At 34.8% G+C, this 14,327-nt stretch overlaps 1 protein-coding gene across 1 annotated transcript in view; it reads left to right on the forward strand.

Annotated features, from left to right (window-relative positions):
* Positions 1-14,327, forward strand: part of NME8 (NME/NM23 family member 8) — a 51,568-nt gene that overhangs the window by 26,874 nt on the left and 10,367 nt on the right. Inside the window, exons 6-11 of the mRNA XM_015811167.1 lie at positions 4,734-4,826; positions 9,274-9,355; positions 11,285-11,321; positions 11,379-11,557; positions 12,677-12,821; positions 13,897-14,004. Of these exons, the coding sequence (XP_015666653.1) occupies positions 4,734-4,826; positions 9,274-9,355; positions 11,285-11,321; positions 11,379-11,557; positions 12,677-12,821; positions 13,897-14,004 (644 nt within the window). The remainder of the gene's footprint in view (positions 1-4,733; positions 4,827-9,273; positions 9,356-11,284; positions 11,322-11,378; positions 11,558-12,676; positions 12,822-13,896; positions 14,005-14,327) is intronic.

The following is a 14,327-nucleotide window of genomic DNA, read 5'->3' on the forward strand; positions in this document are numbered from 1 at the left end:
GAGCCAAATAGCTGGCTCATTCATGCAGGTCATAGTTGTCCCAAAGATGCTTTTTCACGAGGCAACTGAACTTTCTTGTTTTTCTTTGAAGACATTTCGCTTCTCATCCATGTAACTTCTTCAGCTCTGCCTGGATAGTGGTCTTCAAAGAAAAACAAGAAAATCCAGTTGCCTTGTGAAAAAGTATCTTTGGGACAATAGCTGGTTATTAACAAAAAAAAAAATATTACTAATTTCTTTGGAACTCCTATTACTAAGAATTTTTAGGTGGCAATGGAGTTCTGGTTAAATTTTTAGAAGTTGTGTGGATCTATTGTATCACCTAACAGTTTTGTGGTACTTTAAAAATTAACCCATTAATTGTAATATAAATTGTTGTGGACTACCATGTACTTTGTCAGTAGTAAGTAGTTATTTTGCCATTTAACATGCAAGTCATATCATGTGCATACTGGTACAGATAGTCCTTGACTTACAGCAATTCATTTAGTGACCCTTTGAAGTTACAACTGTACTGAAAAAGTGACTTATGATTGTTTTTCACGCTTATGGCCATTGCAGCATCCCCATGGTTATGTGATCAAAGTTCAAATGCTGGGCAACTGGCTCATATTTATGATGGTTGCAGTGTCCCAGGGTCATGTGATTACCTTTTGCAACCTTCTGACAAGCAAAGTCAATGGGGAAGCCAGATTCACTTAACAACCATGTTATTATCTTAAAAACTGCAGTGATTCACTTAACAGTTGTGGTAAGAAAGGTTGCAAAATGGAGAAAACTCACTTAACAAATGTCTCAGTTAGCAACAGAAATTTTGGGCTCAGTTGTGGTCTTAAGTCAAGGACTAGCTGTAGGTCATCTCTAACATGCAATTCTATGTACGCCTGCTTATCTAGGTTTGAAAAAGTAAAATTATTAGCTAAATACCAAGCTAGCATTTCTTCAGTGAAATTGATGTCCTATTGTTAGAATAGCAATAGTAGGAAATAATAAATAAACTTAGAAGATATAAATTTTAGAAGGTGTACATTAGAAGATGTAAATCCGTAGAAGATATCAATTTCTCCTAAAGTGTATTTATGAGAAATGTAATTGTTTTCTAAAGACCTAATTAGTTATTTTGCATTCATGTAATCTGTAATCAGATGGAGCCAAAGAACTTGTTCTGGCTATGTAAACTGTATCTTTCCATTCTTTCTATTGCTTAGGATGTATTGAACCTTCTTTATTTCTGAAACATGTAGAACTCTCAAGATATTCCATTATTTTAATACTTATGAAATATTATTTTTTGAAGATCTTCTGAAAAATGTTTTATGGTTCTAGATTTTCCGTGTTATTCTCTATTATAATATATAGTCTTTCTGTGTTATAGTCTGCATTATATTAGGTATATTTTGACAAAAAAATGTATCCTGCAATATTATCATTAAAGAAAATATTTAAAAAAGCATTTGCTTTATGTAATAATTGTGGAGTCCTGCCAAAGTATTTAATTACTAAATTTCCATAAATAATTGAAGACAAGTAAATTGGTCTCAGACACAAATAGTTCAATGACAGTTCTTTTTAGAGTAGCAAATAAGCCAATAAACATTAAGTGCTTGTATTATTTATTCTTCTGGAATGGTTATACAGTATAGCTTCCTAAATTAATTATTGCTTTTCTTTTAGAGGAGGAAAAATGTATGGTTGTCATTATAAAACCTGATGCTGTTGCAGAAGGAAAAGTTGAAGAAATTAAGCAATTGGTGAGCATAAAAACACACATACAATTTTAAATGAGAATAGAAGGAATTTGCTAAATTGAATCCATAAAATTTCATGAATCCCCTGAGCTGAACAGAAGATACATTGTTATGTCAGTTTATTGTGAGCCATGCCAAAGCTTGTTAAGAGCCCAAGTAAACTGTCCTACATGGCAGTTTTGCTGCTCTTAGATGTATCATTGAATGACTGCTATGACATGGATGAGACACCTAAGAATGGGCCAAGGCTTTAATCATGCAGGGATTATTTTTATTTATTGAGTCCTTTTACCCCCTCCCACTCACATCAACAAATCCCCTTCTCTACTGTAAAAAGGGTATTTGATTAATAAAGCTCTTTCTTAATAGGGTAGTCTAGTTCAGACACTGGATACCCTAATACAGTGGTGGCAAACCTATGGCACGGGTGCCAGAGGCAGCACTCGGAGCCCTCTCTGTGGGCACGCACGCCGTCGCTCCAGTCCTAGGCCTTCAACTGGATTTTATAAAACCTTTTCGCTTTAGGCCTCCACCGCCATGTGCAAAAAAAAAAAAAAGGTTCAACCAGTCAATTTCAACTTCTCGCAGGAAAAAAAATATATTGCAAAGTTGGAATTGATTGGTTGAACTTTTTAGTCCCACCCAGTCTGCCGTTACCACCGCAGCCATGCCCACCCAATTGGCCACGCCCACCCAATTGGTCACACCCACCCGGCACTCGACGATGCATAAGTGGATTTTGGGTTGCAGTTTGGGCACTCAGTCTCTAAAAGGTTCGACATCACTGCCCTAATATCTGGACTATTTTAATATGTTTTCTGTAGCATTACCATGCATATGATTTAGAAGATATTATTGTACAGAATGCAGCAGCCAGATTGCTGAAATAAGCACCTTATTATGCACCTATTGGTGTTGAAGTTCATGCATTGGCTACATATTAGTTATTGAACCAAGTCAAGGTTTTTCTAAGGGGATTCAAAATTCTAATCATTATGTTGCCTCTTAAATCTACCAGACCTACTAAGATCATTGGAAAAGTCATTATTGTGACTTACTGCCAGATGTGACAGCTGCTTTTTAGGAATGCTCTTCTCTCTGGCATTCAGGAAGTAGCAGCCTTGATGTGTTTTGGCAGCTCCTAAAGTGCAGTATTGTTTAGGATCATTTTTGTAATGGACTTCAGTAAAGATATTGAATAAATAAGATAATTAATAAGTCATATATAAGGGAAGATGTGGCTGACTTTGAAAAACTATGACCTGATTAGTATTTAGATGAGAGATCACCCAGTAATTGTGAGCTGTAGGCTAGTGAAAAAAGAAGCTGGAAGAACAAAATGAAATTTAGTGTTAAAAAAAACATGTAAATCCAGAGAACTTTTACCTTTTTAGTGAGGTGTTCATGATAGTCTGTATCCAAACACACACACAAGTGGTAAAATCTTTTACAGTTTGACAAGTGACAAGTTGTTGTTATTACTATTATATTTATGGAGGTTGGTATTCTGCTACAAGGTCATGAAGAGCCAGAATGGTATACTGGTTAAAGCTGTTGGACTAGCACTAGGGAGTCAGATTCAGATTCACCTTCAGTTATGGAAACTCACTAGCTGATTTTGAGTCAACCCTACCTATCCCTTAGGAATGCTATTGTGGAAAAAAATGGACAACAGTATATATACTGATAGATACACACACACACACACACACACACAACATATATGTAGTATTATAAAGTATTAATATCATAAATCTAGTCTAATCAGTAAATAGCTTCAATCATTTAACCATAACTCATTTTACACTTTATTGAGAGGGCAGTTTAATGTTATGTTATCAGGAATGTAATCTTGGAGCCAAATAGCTGGCTCATTCATGCAGGTCATAGTTGTCCCAAAGATGCTTTTTCACGAGGCAACTGAACTTTCTTGTTTTTCTTTGAAGACATTTCGCTTCTCATCCATGTAACTTCTTCAGCTCTGCCTGGATAGTGGTCTTCAAAGAAAAACAAGAAAATCCAGTTGCCTTGTGAAAAAGTATCTTTGGGACAATGGCTGGTTATTAACAAAAAAAAAATTATTGGCTATTTAATTCAGTGTAAAAGGTTTAAAGTTTTCCCTTTATACTTCCTTATACATGCATGTTAGTCAGGATACAGAAAAAGTTCTTCTAGAGCACCAGAAAGATAAAACAAAACAAAAAAATAGCTACACTCTAAGTAATAGCTTATCAAATTTACCCCTTGCTCTATAATCCAATTGCTATTCAAAACTCCCCCAGAACTCTCCTGACTTTGGCTTTGAACTGTATTTTGCCAGTTCTCAGAATGTAGAACTTTGTCAAGCATTCTAATAAAATCATTGCCAACTTTAGCAATGGAAACTTTAGTTTCAGTCTCCATTTCAATGAGCGACAAAGATTATAACAATTTAAACACCTTCAAACACTGACCCTGTATGTCCATTTCCCACCAAGTATTAATTTAAATGAAAAGAATCTTAAGTTCTCATGCAGTACACGGAATATACACATTAAAAATGTACCTGTGTCCTACCTCCATATTAAACATTTTAGGAGCAGCATTCTTTGTGCAAAATCCAATGAATGTATAAATAGATAATTAAACATGGGAACTGATAACTTTCTTGGCACAATCACATTAACTAATAGTTTGCCTCTGGGTTTCTAACCATAGGAAAAAGGTTGGGTTGTTAGATGCGGGATGCAATAGAAAGAAAGGAAAAAAGTTTCAAGGGCATTTTTAATTCTAAGAATAATTGGTATCCCTGGTTTATTAAGGGATAAATTTCTTTTTTTTAGAAAATAAATTCCTTTAAGGCTTTGGTAAGATGTACATTTATTTAAATTTAGTTAACAAATTTCTTAAACTAAATAATTGGTTAATTAAAAAAACGTTTGAGAACTGAAACAAATAACCCATTTCCCCCTTTTTAAATATACTTGCATTTTTCTACAACTGAAGATTATTGAAGCGGGCTCCGTCATTCTTGCAGAAGAGAAGAAGATTTTAACTGATGAGCAAGTTAGGATTTTTTATGAAAGCAAATCAGAAGAGGTAATAAGCTCAAGAAGGTGGGGAGATAAGGGCACAGTTACTATTAAGATATAAAAGGCTTTCACTATAGAGGGAAGTATTGTTCATTGTAATTACTGAAAATATTTATGATATAAATTACATGTTAATATAGCTGTGAAAGTTCGGTCATATCATGCCTTTTAAATAACCCAGAAGTTAACACCATATGAATGAATTTCTCTCAGAGACTTCCTTCCCAATAGTGACTTAAAGTGTCTTCTTCCAGAATCATGAACTATCATTGTTCTGATATAACAGTAATGAGGACAAGCTTTCCATCATTTCAACAATGGATGGGTGATGTTAAAAAACATTATAATTCACTAATGTAGAAATGCTTCAATGCCAGAGCTAGAATAAAGATGTTTTGGTTCTTTGGTTTGAAAGTCTCTCTAGATGCCTTTCAGATTTCCCAACTCAGCATCACCAAAAGCAATTGTGTCAATTGAAAGAGAATTGGATAGAGACAGTTGGTGCATGCAGGTATTCTTGGCACCTCAACACCCCAATCAGGGACCAAAAAATATTTATGTCCTTTCTTTGCATGTCACTCTTCTACATGTCATTAATGTAGCCCTTCAAATAATGTAACATTTGGAAGGTAAACCTTTCTCATATTAATATAGCTTACAGCATCTACCAATTCCTTACCTATATTGATAGCATAATCATTCTCATTTCCAATATCTTGTCTTATAATATTGTTGAAGAAGCATAGATGCTGTTTGGGATACTAGCCTACTCATCAATTTCTTCTGACTATTTTATCCATACAGTACAATTCTAAAGTTTGTTTGGTCAAATATACTCCATTATACAGTATAAATATATATTGTCATCATTGGCTACAAATTTTAATTTTGATTTTCTTGTTTTTTATTGCTATACTGTATATGCTTCCATTTCCAGCTATGCTCACATTTTTGTTTATTTGTTTCAAATATCATGTATTTGATTCCCTGGCCTTTTGTTGCTAACTTGAGCGCTATAATCCATGGCCTCAGAGAGGTACGTAAACTGACTGCTTCCTGAATTGTTGAACTGAGAGCCACTATGCTAATCATAAAATATCTAGAATTTTTAAACAATCTTAAACTTAGAGTACTATTATAAACATTTCTTAGAAAATATCAGTTTACTTTCATACATACAGTTCTGTGTATTCAACCTACTTGTTCATCAATAGCCAATTATATATATAACAGATAACATGAACTAAGAATGAAAAAAGAATACTCTCTTTCATTAACATTAATTAATTTATTCTTTATCATTAACATTAACACTCATTCTTAACCAAGAACTACTACACAATGCAAATATCATATAACTAATCCATGTGCTAAAAGCTAAACATATTCTTTTCTATAACATATTCTACCCCTATATTTTCTTTCATCAATTGTGCCTTGCATCCTTCTTCCTCTCTAAAGTTCTAGTACTTTTGACTATAGTCATTGTTAGATATGAAGCACATAATCTGTTTGCTATATTTGATAGGAAATATTAATTTCTTTTGTGGTTCTGCTGACTCCAAGATGTCTAAATTAATTCTTATCTCTTAATTATAATGAAGTGGTTCATTGTAGTTAGCTCAATCATCCAAAGTCATAGGAAACCAGGTAAAGAAATTAGAAATTTTGAATTGTTATTTTGATGATTGGGCATTTTATGGTGAATATTTCAGGGGATAATTTTATCATATGAATTAGCTCAATTAGCTATGTCCTACTCTTTTTCTATTTAGAATAATTTTTTTCAGGCCATCCAGAAATGTTCCATATCGCTATATTTCCATGCCACTGTTCTAGCAGTAAGTGAAAAACCTTAAATAAAACAATAATAACATCACCACAATGTTTAAAATCCACACACAGACAAAAACAAAATCAACTTCTTAAAAGTAAAAAAACTAAATTTGAAGGGAGTTCTCCCATAAACATCTGTGTCTTCATTTTTTTCTGAAAGAAGAAATGGAGTCAGTTGAATACCTGGTAGAGATAAAACTATTCAGCTGAATTATTGTTACAGTAATTATTGTTACTCCTGGCACTGCAATGAGCTAAGCCTATTCTTGGAATATAATAAGTCTGTCAGCTGATCTTATCGTACAAGATGGTACAGTATTAGACAAGACAAACTGTAAATACTGAGGGCCTAAGGAATGTCAAAGTTTTACATTGGATCATCTGGCTCACAGACAATCATGTAGTGCTTTTGGATTTGGCTTTAACAATCCCATTAAACACTCATTTGAAGAAATGTAGGCCTGACATTTGTAACATGGGAAGAATGAGCTATTAAGCTGTTAAGAGGGAATTTTGAGAAAATTCCCTCTGCAATGTGGCATTTAGTTGTAATATGCTCTCTGTGTGACTTATGTTTAGCAGTCATGATCAAAGAAGGCTCTGAGAAAAGGGTAGATTAGAATGAAAATGGACTCTTGCAATTCAATCTATCTTACAAAGTTGTTGGGAAAAAGTAAGAGGAAAATCTTGACCTTCTGAATAAATGATGGAGAATTAATCTAATAAATAAACAAATCAATCATTCCTATTCAGAGGAGCTATTAAGTATGCTAGTTTGACATGTCAATTGTAGTCTGTTTGAAACAATGCAAGTTAGGGAAGCCTTCATTTTATAAAGTACTTCCATCTGATCTGTCTAAAGAATAGGATATGACAGTACTAGACAAGCTTTGATGGAGAAGGGCTGCACTTAATATCTGGAAAAAAGTTTAAGTGGCTGGAGATGAGGCAATGATATAAATGAGTAAGACCTGGATTTTTACAATTAAGAACAAATACTAATAAAAACATCAAATCATTCTAACTGGGTCCACAAAATGCTGTCTGAAGGTCCTGTTTAGGGTTACCTGATCCCTTTTGTGTAAAGGGGACTCTGAGGTTCATCTTTAGGGATGTGTTGAAGTATTTACAATGTACTTGGCTGACAAAATTGCTGAGATCCATTGTCAGTTGGAGACCAAGTATGGTATGCATTTACTAGGGATGCTTGGGGAACAACCTTACCCAGTTATTTGGGAAGAGTTTTATCCTTGGATGTAAGGAAGTTGTCAGGATCCTTGGGATGATAAATATATTATGTCCCCTTTTCAAGAAGCCAACACTAAACCCTGTTATTCCTGCTAACTTTTATCCAGCCTCCACCTCCCCTTTTTAGAAAAATGGTTGAAAAGAAGTTATGCTGCAGCTTCAGAGGATCCTGAGTGAAACAAATTATCTTAACCCCTTCTACTCGGGTTTCAGGCCCAGATAAAGGATAGAAATAGCACTGATCACACTTGTTGATGACGGGGAGCAGGCATGAGTAGGATGGGAATAGTGCATTCAATCAGGCTCTTCTTGACCTCATGGCAGCTTTCAATATCATTGATCATGGTTTTCTTTAAGGTTAACTTTGGAATTGAGTGTGGGAGACACAGTCTTGTGCTGGTTCACTTCCTTACTCTGGGACTGGTCCCAATTAGTATTGATAGGGAGTAAGAAGTCCAGTGCCTTTTTAACATCTATATGAAGCTGTGGGGATCTGGATGGGGAACAACAGGCTATAATTGAATGGAGTGATTGTATGTAAAAGGCTCTTCTCTATATGAGAGTTTACCATTTTTAGCCCTGGGTGAGATTGCACTGTCCTAAATGGAGCTGGTATATAATCTGGGGGTCCTCCTAGATTCACCACTGCTGCTTGAAGAGCAGGTGACAGTCATGAATAGAACAACTCAACTTTGTGTTGTACACCAATTATGTCCTTTTCTGGATCAAGAAGCCCTGGTTGGAATCTAGGAAGAGAGCCTTCTCTGCTGTTCCCTTGCCCTCTGCCATAGTAGGCTTCCAAAAGAATATTAAGACCTGAATCTGTCAATTGCCAGAGGGGTTGAAGAGTGATATGTGACTCTGGGGATGTATGCTGATATGAAAGTTACTGCCCCTGCTTTTAAAAAAAATTGTAATATTTTAATTTTAACTTTGTTTTTAATTCTACTTTATCTTTGGGGGGTTTTGATGTTTTTATACCATTTTCATGTTTACATTGTAAACTGCTCTGGTCACTTAGTGAGATGGGAGGTATAGAAATGTGTTCAACAAATAAAGAGTATAGAGCAAGATTTAGGAGCCAAGCTAGCATCAATATGTTGGAAGAGCAAGGAAGTGAAATTTCAGAAGCATCATCTGCTAGGAACAAAATTTTAAGATATCTTTTTAAAAAAGCAGATAGAGCAAAAATTCCCTTGCATGACATTTCCTGACTATCTAAAATCTCATATTTTATTATTATTTTCATTAACAGGTTATTAGAAAATTGCTAATAAATATAGTAATATTTTATATCTCATTATTAACAGGATGAATGCAGTGAAGTCAGCATATTTCTTGGTATTTAATGCAAAACATTTTTTCTCCAGCCTGATTTTGAAGACTTTGTTTCATATATGCTGTCTGCACCCTCCTATATTCTGATAATATCTGAAAGAAAGCATGGCCCAAGTATGCCTTTTTTACATGAATTGGAAGCAGTGGAAGAGGAAGAGGAGGAAGAAGAAGAGGAGGAGGAGGAGGAAGAAGAAAAGGAAGAAGAAGAAAAAATGAAAGAAAAGGGAGAATTTTTATCTGAAGCATGGAGGAAACACTCTGTGACACCTGTAATTGGGTATGTCATGTATGTTTATACATATGTATATATGAGAAAAAGATTTATTCTGCAAGTCCATAATTCACAATTAGTATCAGGCTGGATTCAGGCTTAAAACAGATCCATTTCAACCAAATGCATTATATTAGTCTAATGTAAATCCCATTAAGTTATTGAGATCCAACCAGTGGTAGGATTCAGTCGGTTCGCACCACTTCGGCAGAACCGGTAGCTAATTTTTCATTGCCCAGGCCCAGAATGGACTTCTGGAAGTGGCATCCATACAGAGAACCTGTTGTTCACATATTTGAATCCCACCACTGGATCCAACAATTTGTTCACTGAACACAATTTCTGTTGAAATTAATGGGATTTATAGCCTTGAATATCTTGTTGCCCAATCTGATCTAAGTTAGCTAAAATTGCCTGGTTTCATTCAATTACTTGCCTAATGGCTATAATTTAGACAGACTTTAAAGATTAGGCTCATAATATATTACAGGATCATTTTGAAGCTGAAAGAATTTAATATATTCAGGCTTTAATTGATTTTTGCAGAATTTATTATTTAGAGGTTATAGTAGAGAAGGCCAACTGTCATATCCCTGACTAGTCCCCTCCTTCCATCTGGAATAACTGTCACAATCCACCAAGTGCACAACTTTGAAAAGGATTCACATGAATTGGTGAACAAGGAAAATTAATCAGATAAAACCAAAATCAAACAGCCAGCTTGCCCCCACATACCTTGCTGCAGCTTTTAATATCTTTCAGAAGCTACTAGTGTCCACCTAGGTTTGTAAGAACTTATTAAAATAAAAGGAAAAAAGGAGGCCATGAATTCATATAAAGATTTGGTTTTTGTGTTGTGATGAATATATGCCCTGATGCCCTAATACAGTGGTTCTCAACCTGTGGGTCGGGACCCCATTTGGGGTCGATCGACCATTTCACGGGGGTCGCCAAGCAAGGCTGTCCGCCATTTTTTTGTCCGCCATTTTTTTGTACGCCATTTTTCCCCCTTTTCTGGCGGGTGCCTTACCTCCCTTGGACTGGGCCAGCTGGTGGTCGGCCTGCTCCGTCTCTGCCGCTTGCCAGCTACGCCTCGGCCGGCACAGGGGGCAGAACCACGCATGCACGGCGCTCCCGGGCAGGGAAAGTCCTCAACTTACGACCGGTTGGGTAGTCCTCGACTTACGATCGGTTTAGTCCTCGACTTATGACCGGTTTAGTCCTCGACTTACGACCGGTTGGGGTCGCAGCATTAAAAAGGTTGAGAACCACTGCCCTAATATAAAAGAGAGGGAGGGAGGAAGAAAGAGGAGGTAAACCAAAATTTATCAACACCGTAATGTGTATGCAGATATAATTATTTGAATAAATTTAGTAATTCAAAAACTAGAATGGCAGTTCACTAATTCATTTGGACCACTTCTAAAACAGTCAATTCATCAGAACGTTGAGATAATTTTCAGAGGGAGAATTTTTTAAATGCTTGCTATTCTCATATTTTGTGACAGCAAATAGTAAGCTTGGCTAATCTCATAAGCATAAATCAGTTATTACATTGTTTATGTTTCTGAATGGGAGACTATCTGGGAATCCCAGGCCAAAAGGCTAAATTGGGAAGTTGAAAAAAACACCTCAGAAAAAAGCAAAGGCAAATCATTTTTGTATTGTTGCTAAAGGACTTAAGGAAATATTTACTTTGTTCAGTATAATATGGTATTACCCTCACATCTCTTTTTTGCCTTTGACATATTATCATGCAATATTGGCTTCAGGATCTGAGTATTTAATTTTGAAGATATTGAAGATAAAGTAAGTCCCGTGTTAATATTAAATACATTTTTTTAGAATTATTTTCCTTTTTGATAGTTTGAAAGAGATGTTGCAAAACCAAGACCTGTTACATCACTGTGATATTCAGGATCGTGTTGAAGAAACAAGCAGGCAACTTGCCTTCTTTTTCTCTGATTTTTCCAAGCAAAGGAGTGAAAAAGTTGTTGAACGAACGGTGGCATTGATCAGACCTTCTCTTTTAAAAGAAAGAAGAGGTTGGTGGAAATTATTACAGGCACTTTGCACACAACTGAAATATATGGTACTTTGCTATTCTTACTAGGTTTTGATAAAAAGAAAGTGGAAGAACGGCAGATGTGATGGTGTTTTATGAGATTTGGTAAGAGCTGACAGTACTTTAGAGAGATGATTTCATGTGTCTGAGAAGTTACCTTTTCTAGCTTGAGGAACCTACTCTGATTCAAAGTCCTGTCACTTGTTTCTTTGTTAGGATTACACTATTTTCAAATGTATACATTGCAATTTTATCCCATCTTTTTACATTAAAAAACAACAGAACATACTTAAGCAAACAGATCTAAAGAAGTACACACTAATGTTGCTTAAAATGTGGTGTAGTTTGAAACATACAGACTTATTCTCTCTCTTTTTCTTTTTCTTTCGTGCTTGGGTATAAATGTGTAAGCTATAAGCCAAATTAACTGAAAGCTTAAAGGAAAACTACTCTGGAAAGCTCAACAGGAAAGTATTATGGAACAGCCTTTTCCAACATTGAAACCTTTCTGATTTGTGAACTAGGAAAATTCCCCAGCTACTATGGACATTATTCAGAATACTGGGGATTAATAGAGAGTGCCTGTTTTTTCAGAAGGCTATCACAGAAATCTACTGTGTATTTCAAATGATCATTTACACATGAATATTCTCAAGCAGCAAATATCTAACTGCACAATGAACCAGTCATTTTGCTATGGAAGATTTCTTTGTATTGTTGAACTTATATCCTGATTTTCCGTTCAGCAAAATTACCCATTATCTGTGTAATAATTTAAATAATCTTGTCTCAATCCATTATAGCTCTCTTTATTATTTAGTTTACGATTGTGATAAATCTATTTCCTCCATCAATTGCTTTCTTTTCAGTGTTAACAGGTTTACTCTCTCCAGGTATTGGGATGTAATTTAGCTGTTAGATCAGAAAAATGTATAGAACATGAAAGAGAATGTTTACACTGAAGCACAGAATAAGATTTGAGACTGAAATTGATAGGATTGTGAAGCTGTATCATCCCCATATTAGAGAAGCACCAGTCATTTACCTATATTTGTACATAGATAAAAGTAATGTGGTCAATATAATTTTTACTATGCAGAATCTATTCTGAATAGAATTGTAGAAAATGGCTTTGAAATAGCCATGCAAAAGGAAATCATCTTATCAGAAGAACAAGCTCGTGAATTCTACCGAGAACATGAAAATCAAGATTATTTTCCATTTCTTTTGGAACAAATGACCAGGTACCCAAGTTAAATGAATTTTCTACAATACAGCATTCCATAAGTAAATATCTTATTTTAGAATAGGAAATCATAGGTATGATAGTATTTTTTGTTTGGAGGTGTTGGGTGGGACCCCCTGATTCTCCTTTCCTTCTGCTGTAGCTGTCATGTGTAGGAGATGTTTACTGTTTCTCTTGATCCTGTTGAAAACATATATTATATGCAGAAGCTATGAATCCATGATGAGCATCACAAATCTGCAAGAATTTCTTAGAGCTCAACTTCCAGCACCAGCACCAATGGGCTCCTATGTGAATTTTGTTACTATCCAGGTTTACTTAAGAAGGGCAGAAATTCAACTGTTGGATTGAGGCCATCACCTTAACTGCTTTGGTCCCAGTCCTGGTGGATACACCTGTCATTGCCCAATGTTTGATTTCATCATGCAGTCACAATGTCTGTATCAATTTAATTTAGCAATTTTCAGTGATAGAACATGCACCAAAGACATTATTATAAAACTCTTGTGTTGAGACTGATAATCATTGTACGTATCCTGATCAATCATGAAATTCCAAATTAATTTAGATAAAATCTTTTGAATGTAAAGGAAAAATATTCTTAAGGCAAAAATTCTGTGAAGAATGTCTTGTTGTTAGTAGTAATTATAATTATAACTCATTATAGTTATAATGGAGAATTTTAGTTTAGTCATTAAAGAAGTTTAAAATAACAGAAATCTGTCTAAATATAATCAGTTCTGGTAAGTGTTTACATTAATGCTGATATCTTAAACTAGGGGTCTCCAACTCTACAGCTCATTGACCCTTCATGAAATTTGAGATCGTTCATTGACTCCCAGAAGATGTTTTATGTGAAAACAATTTTAACAATATCATTTTAGCAACAACTCTAATAAAGGATAATCTTATCAACCCTTCAGGTCAATATTTACTACTTTGGAGAATTTTGCCTTAAACATATTTGTATGGTTTTCCTTGTAATTGTAAATGTTTTTAATTTTATGAAGAAGTTAAACAAACAAACAAACAAATGAATAAACAAACAAGCAAGCTATATTTGTCTTGAACAGTGGGCCAACTCTTGCTCTTGCTTTGGTACGAGAGAATGCAATCCAAAACTGGAGGGATTTAATTGGCCCAAAGATAGTCCAAGAAGCAAAGGAACAATATCCCCAAAGGTAATCTTTTTTTATTGTAACAGTAGAAAACTTGTTTTATTTTCTCTGTTGAAATTATGCACTCTTGTGATGTTTATGACAATAGTGCCATCATCTGGACAGTATCTTTTTTTTTTTTTTTTAATTTTTATTATTTTTTATTATTTAAACCGACAAACAAAACAAAACAAAACATAATACACATATATACACAATATATATTTTAACATCAACTTCGTGCCAGTATTCTTCTATTTTTTACATTTTCCCCCTTATTCTTTTTTAAAGTATTTATCCTTATTGCCCCATTATTTCTTGTTTGCATTTTTCTTCCTTCATACATT

This window comes from Protobothrops mucrosquamatus, unplaced genomic scaffold (genome assembly GCF_001527695.2).
Source record: "Protobothrops mucrosquamatus isolate PMUCROS unplaced genomic scaffold, P.Mucros_1.0 scaffold32, whole genome shotgun sequence".
Classification (NCBI taxonomy): Eukaryota; Metazoa; Chordata; class Lepidosauria; order Squamata; family Viperidae; genus Protobothrops; species Protobothrops mucrosquamatus.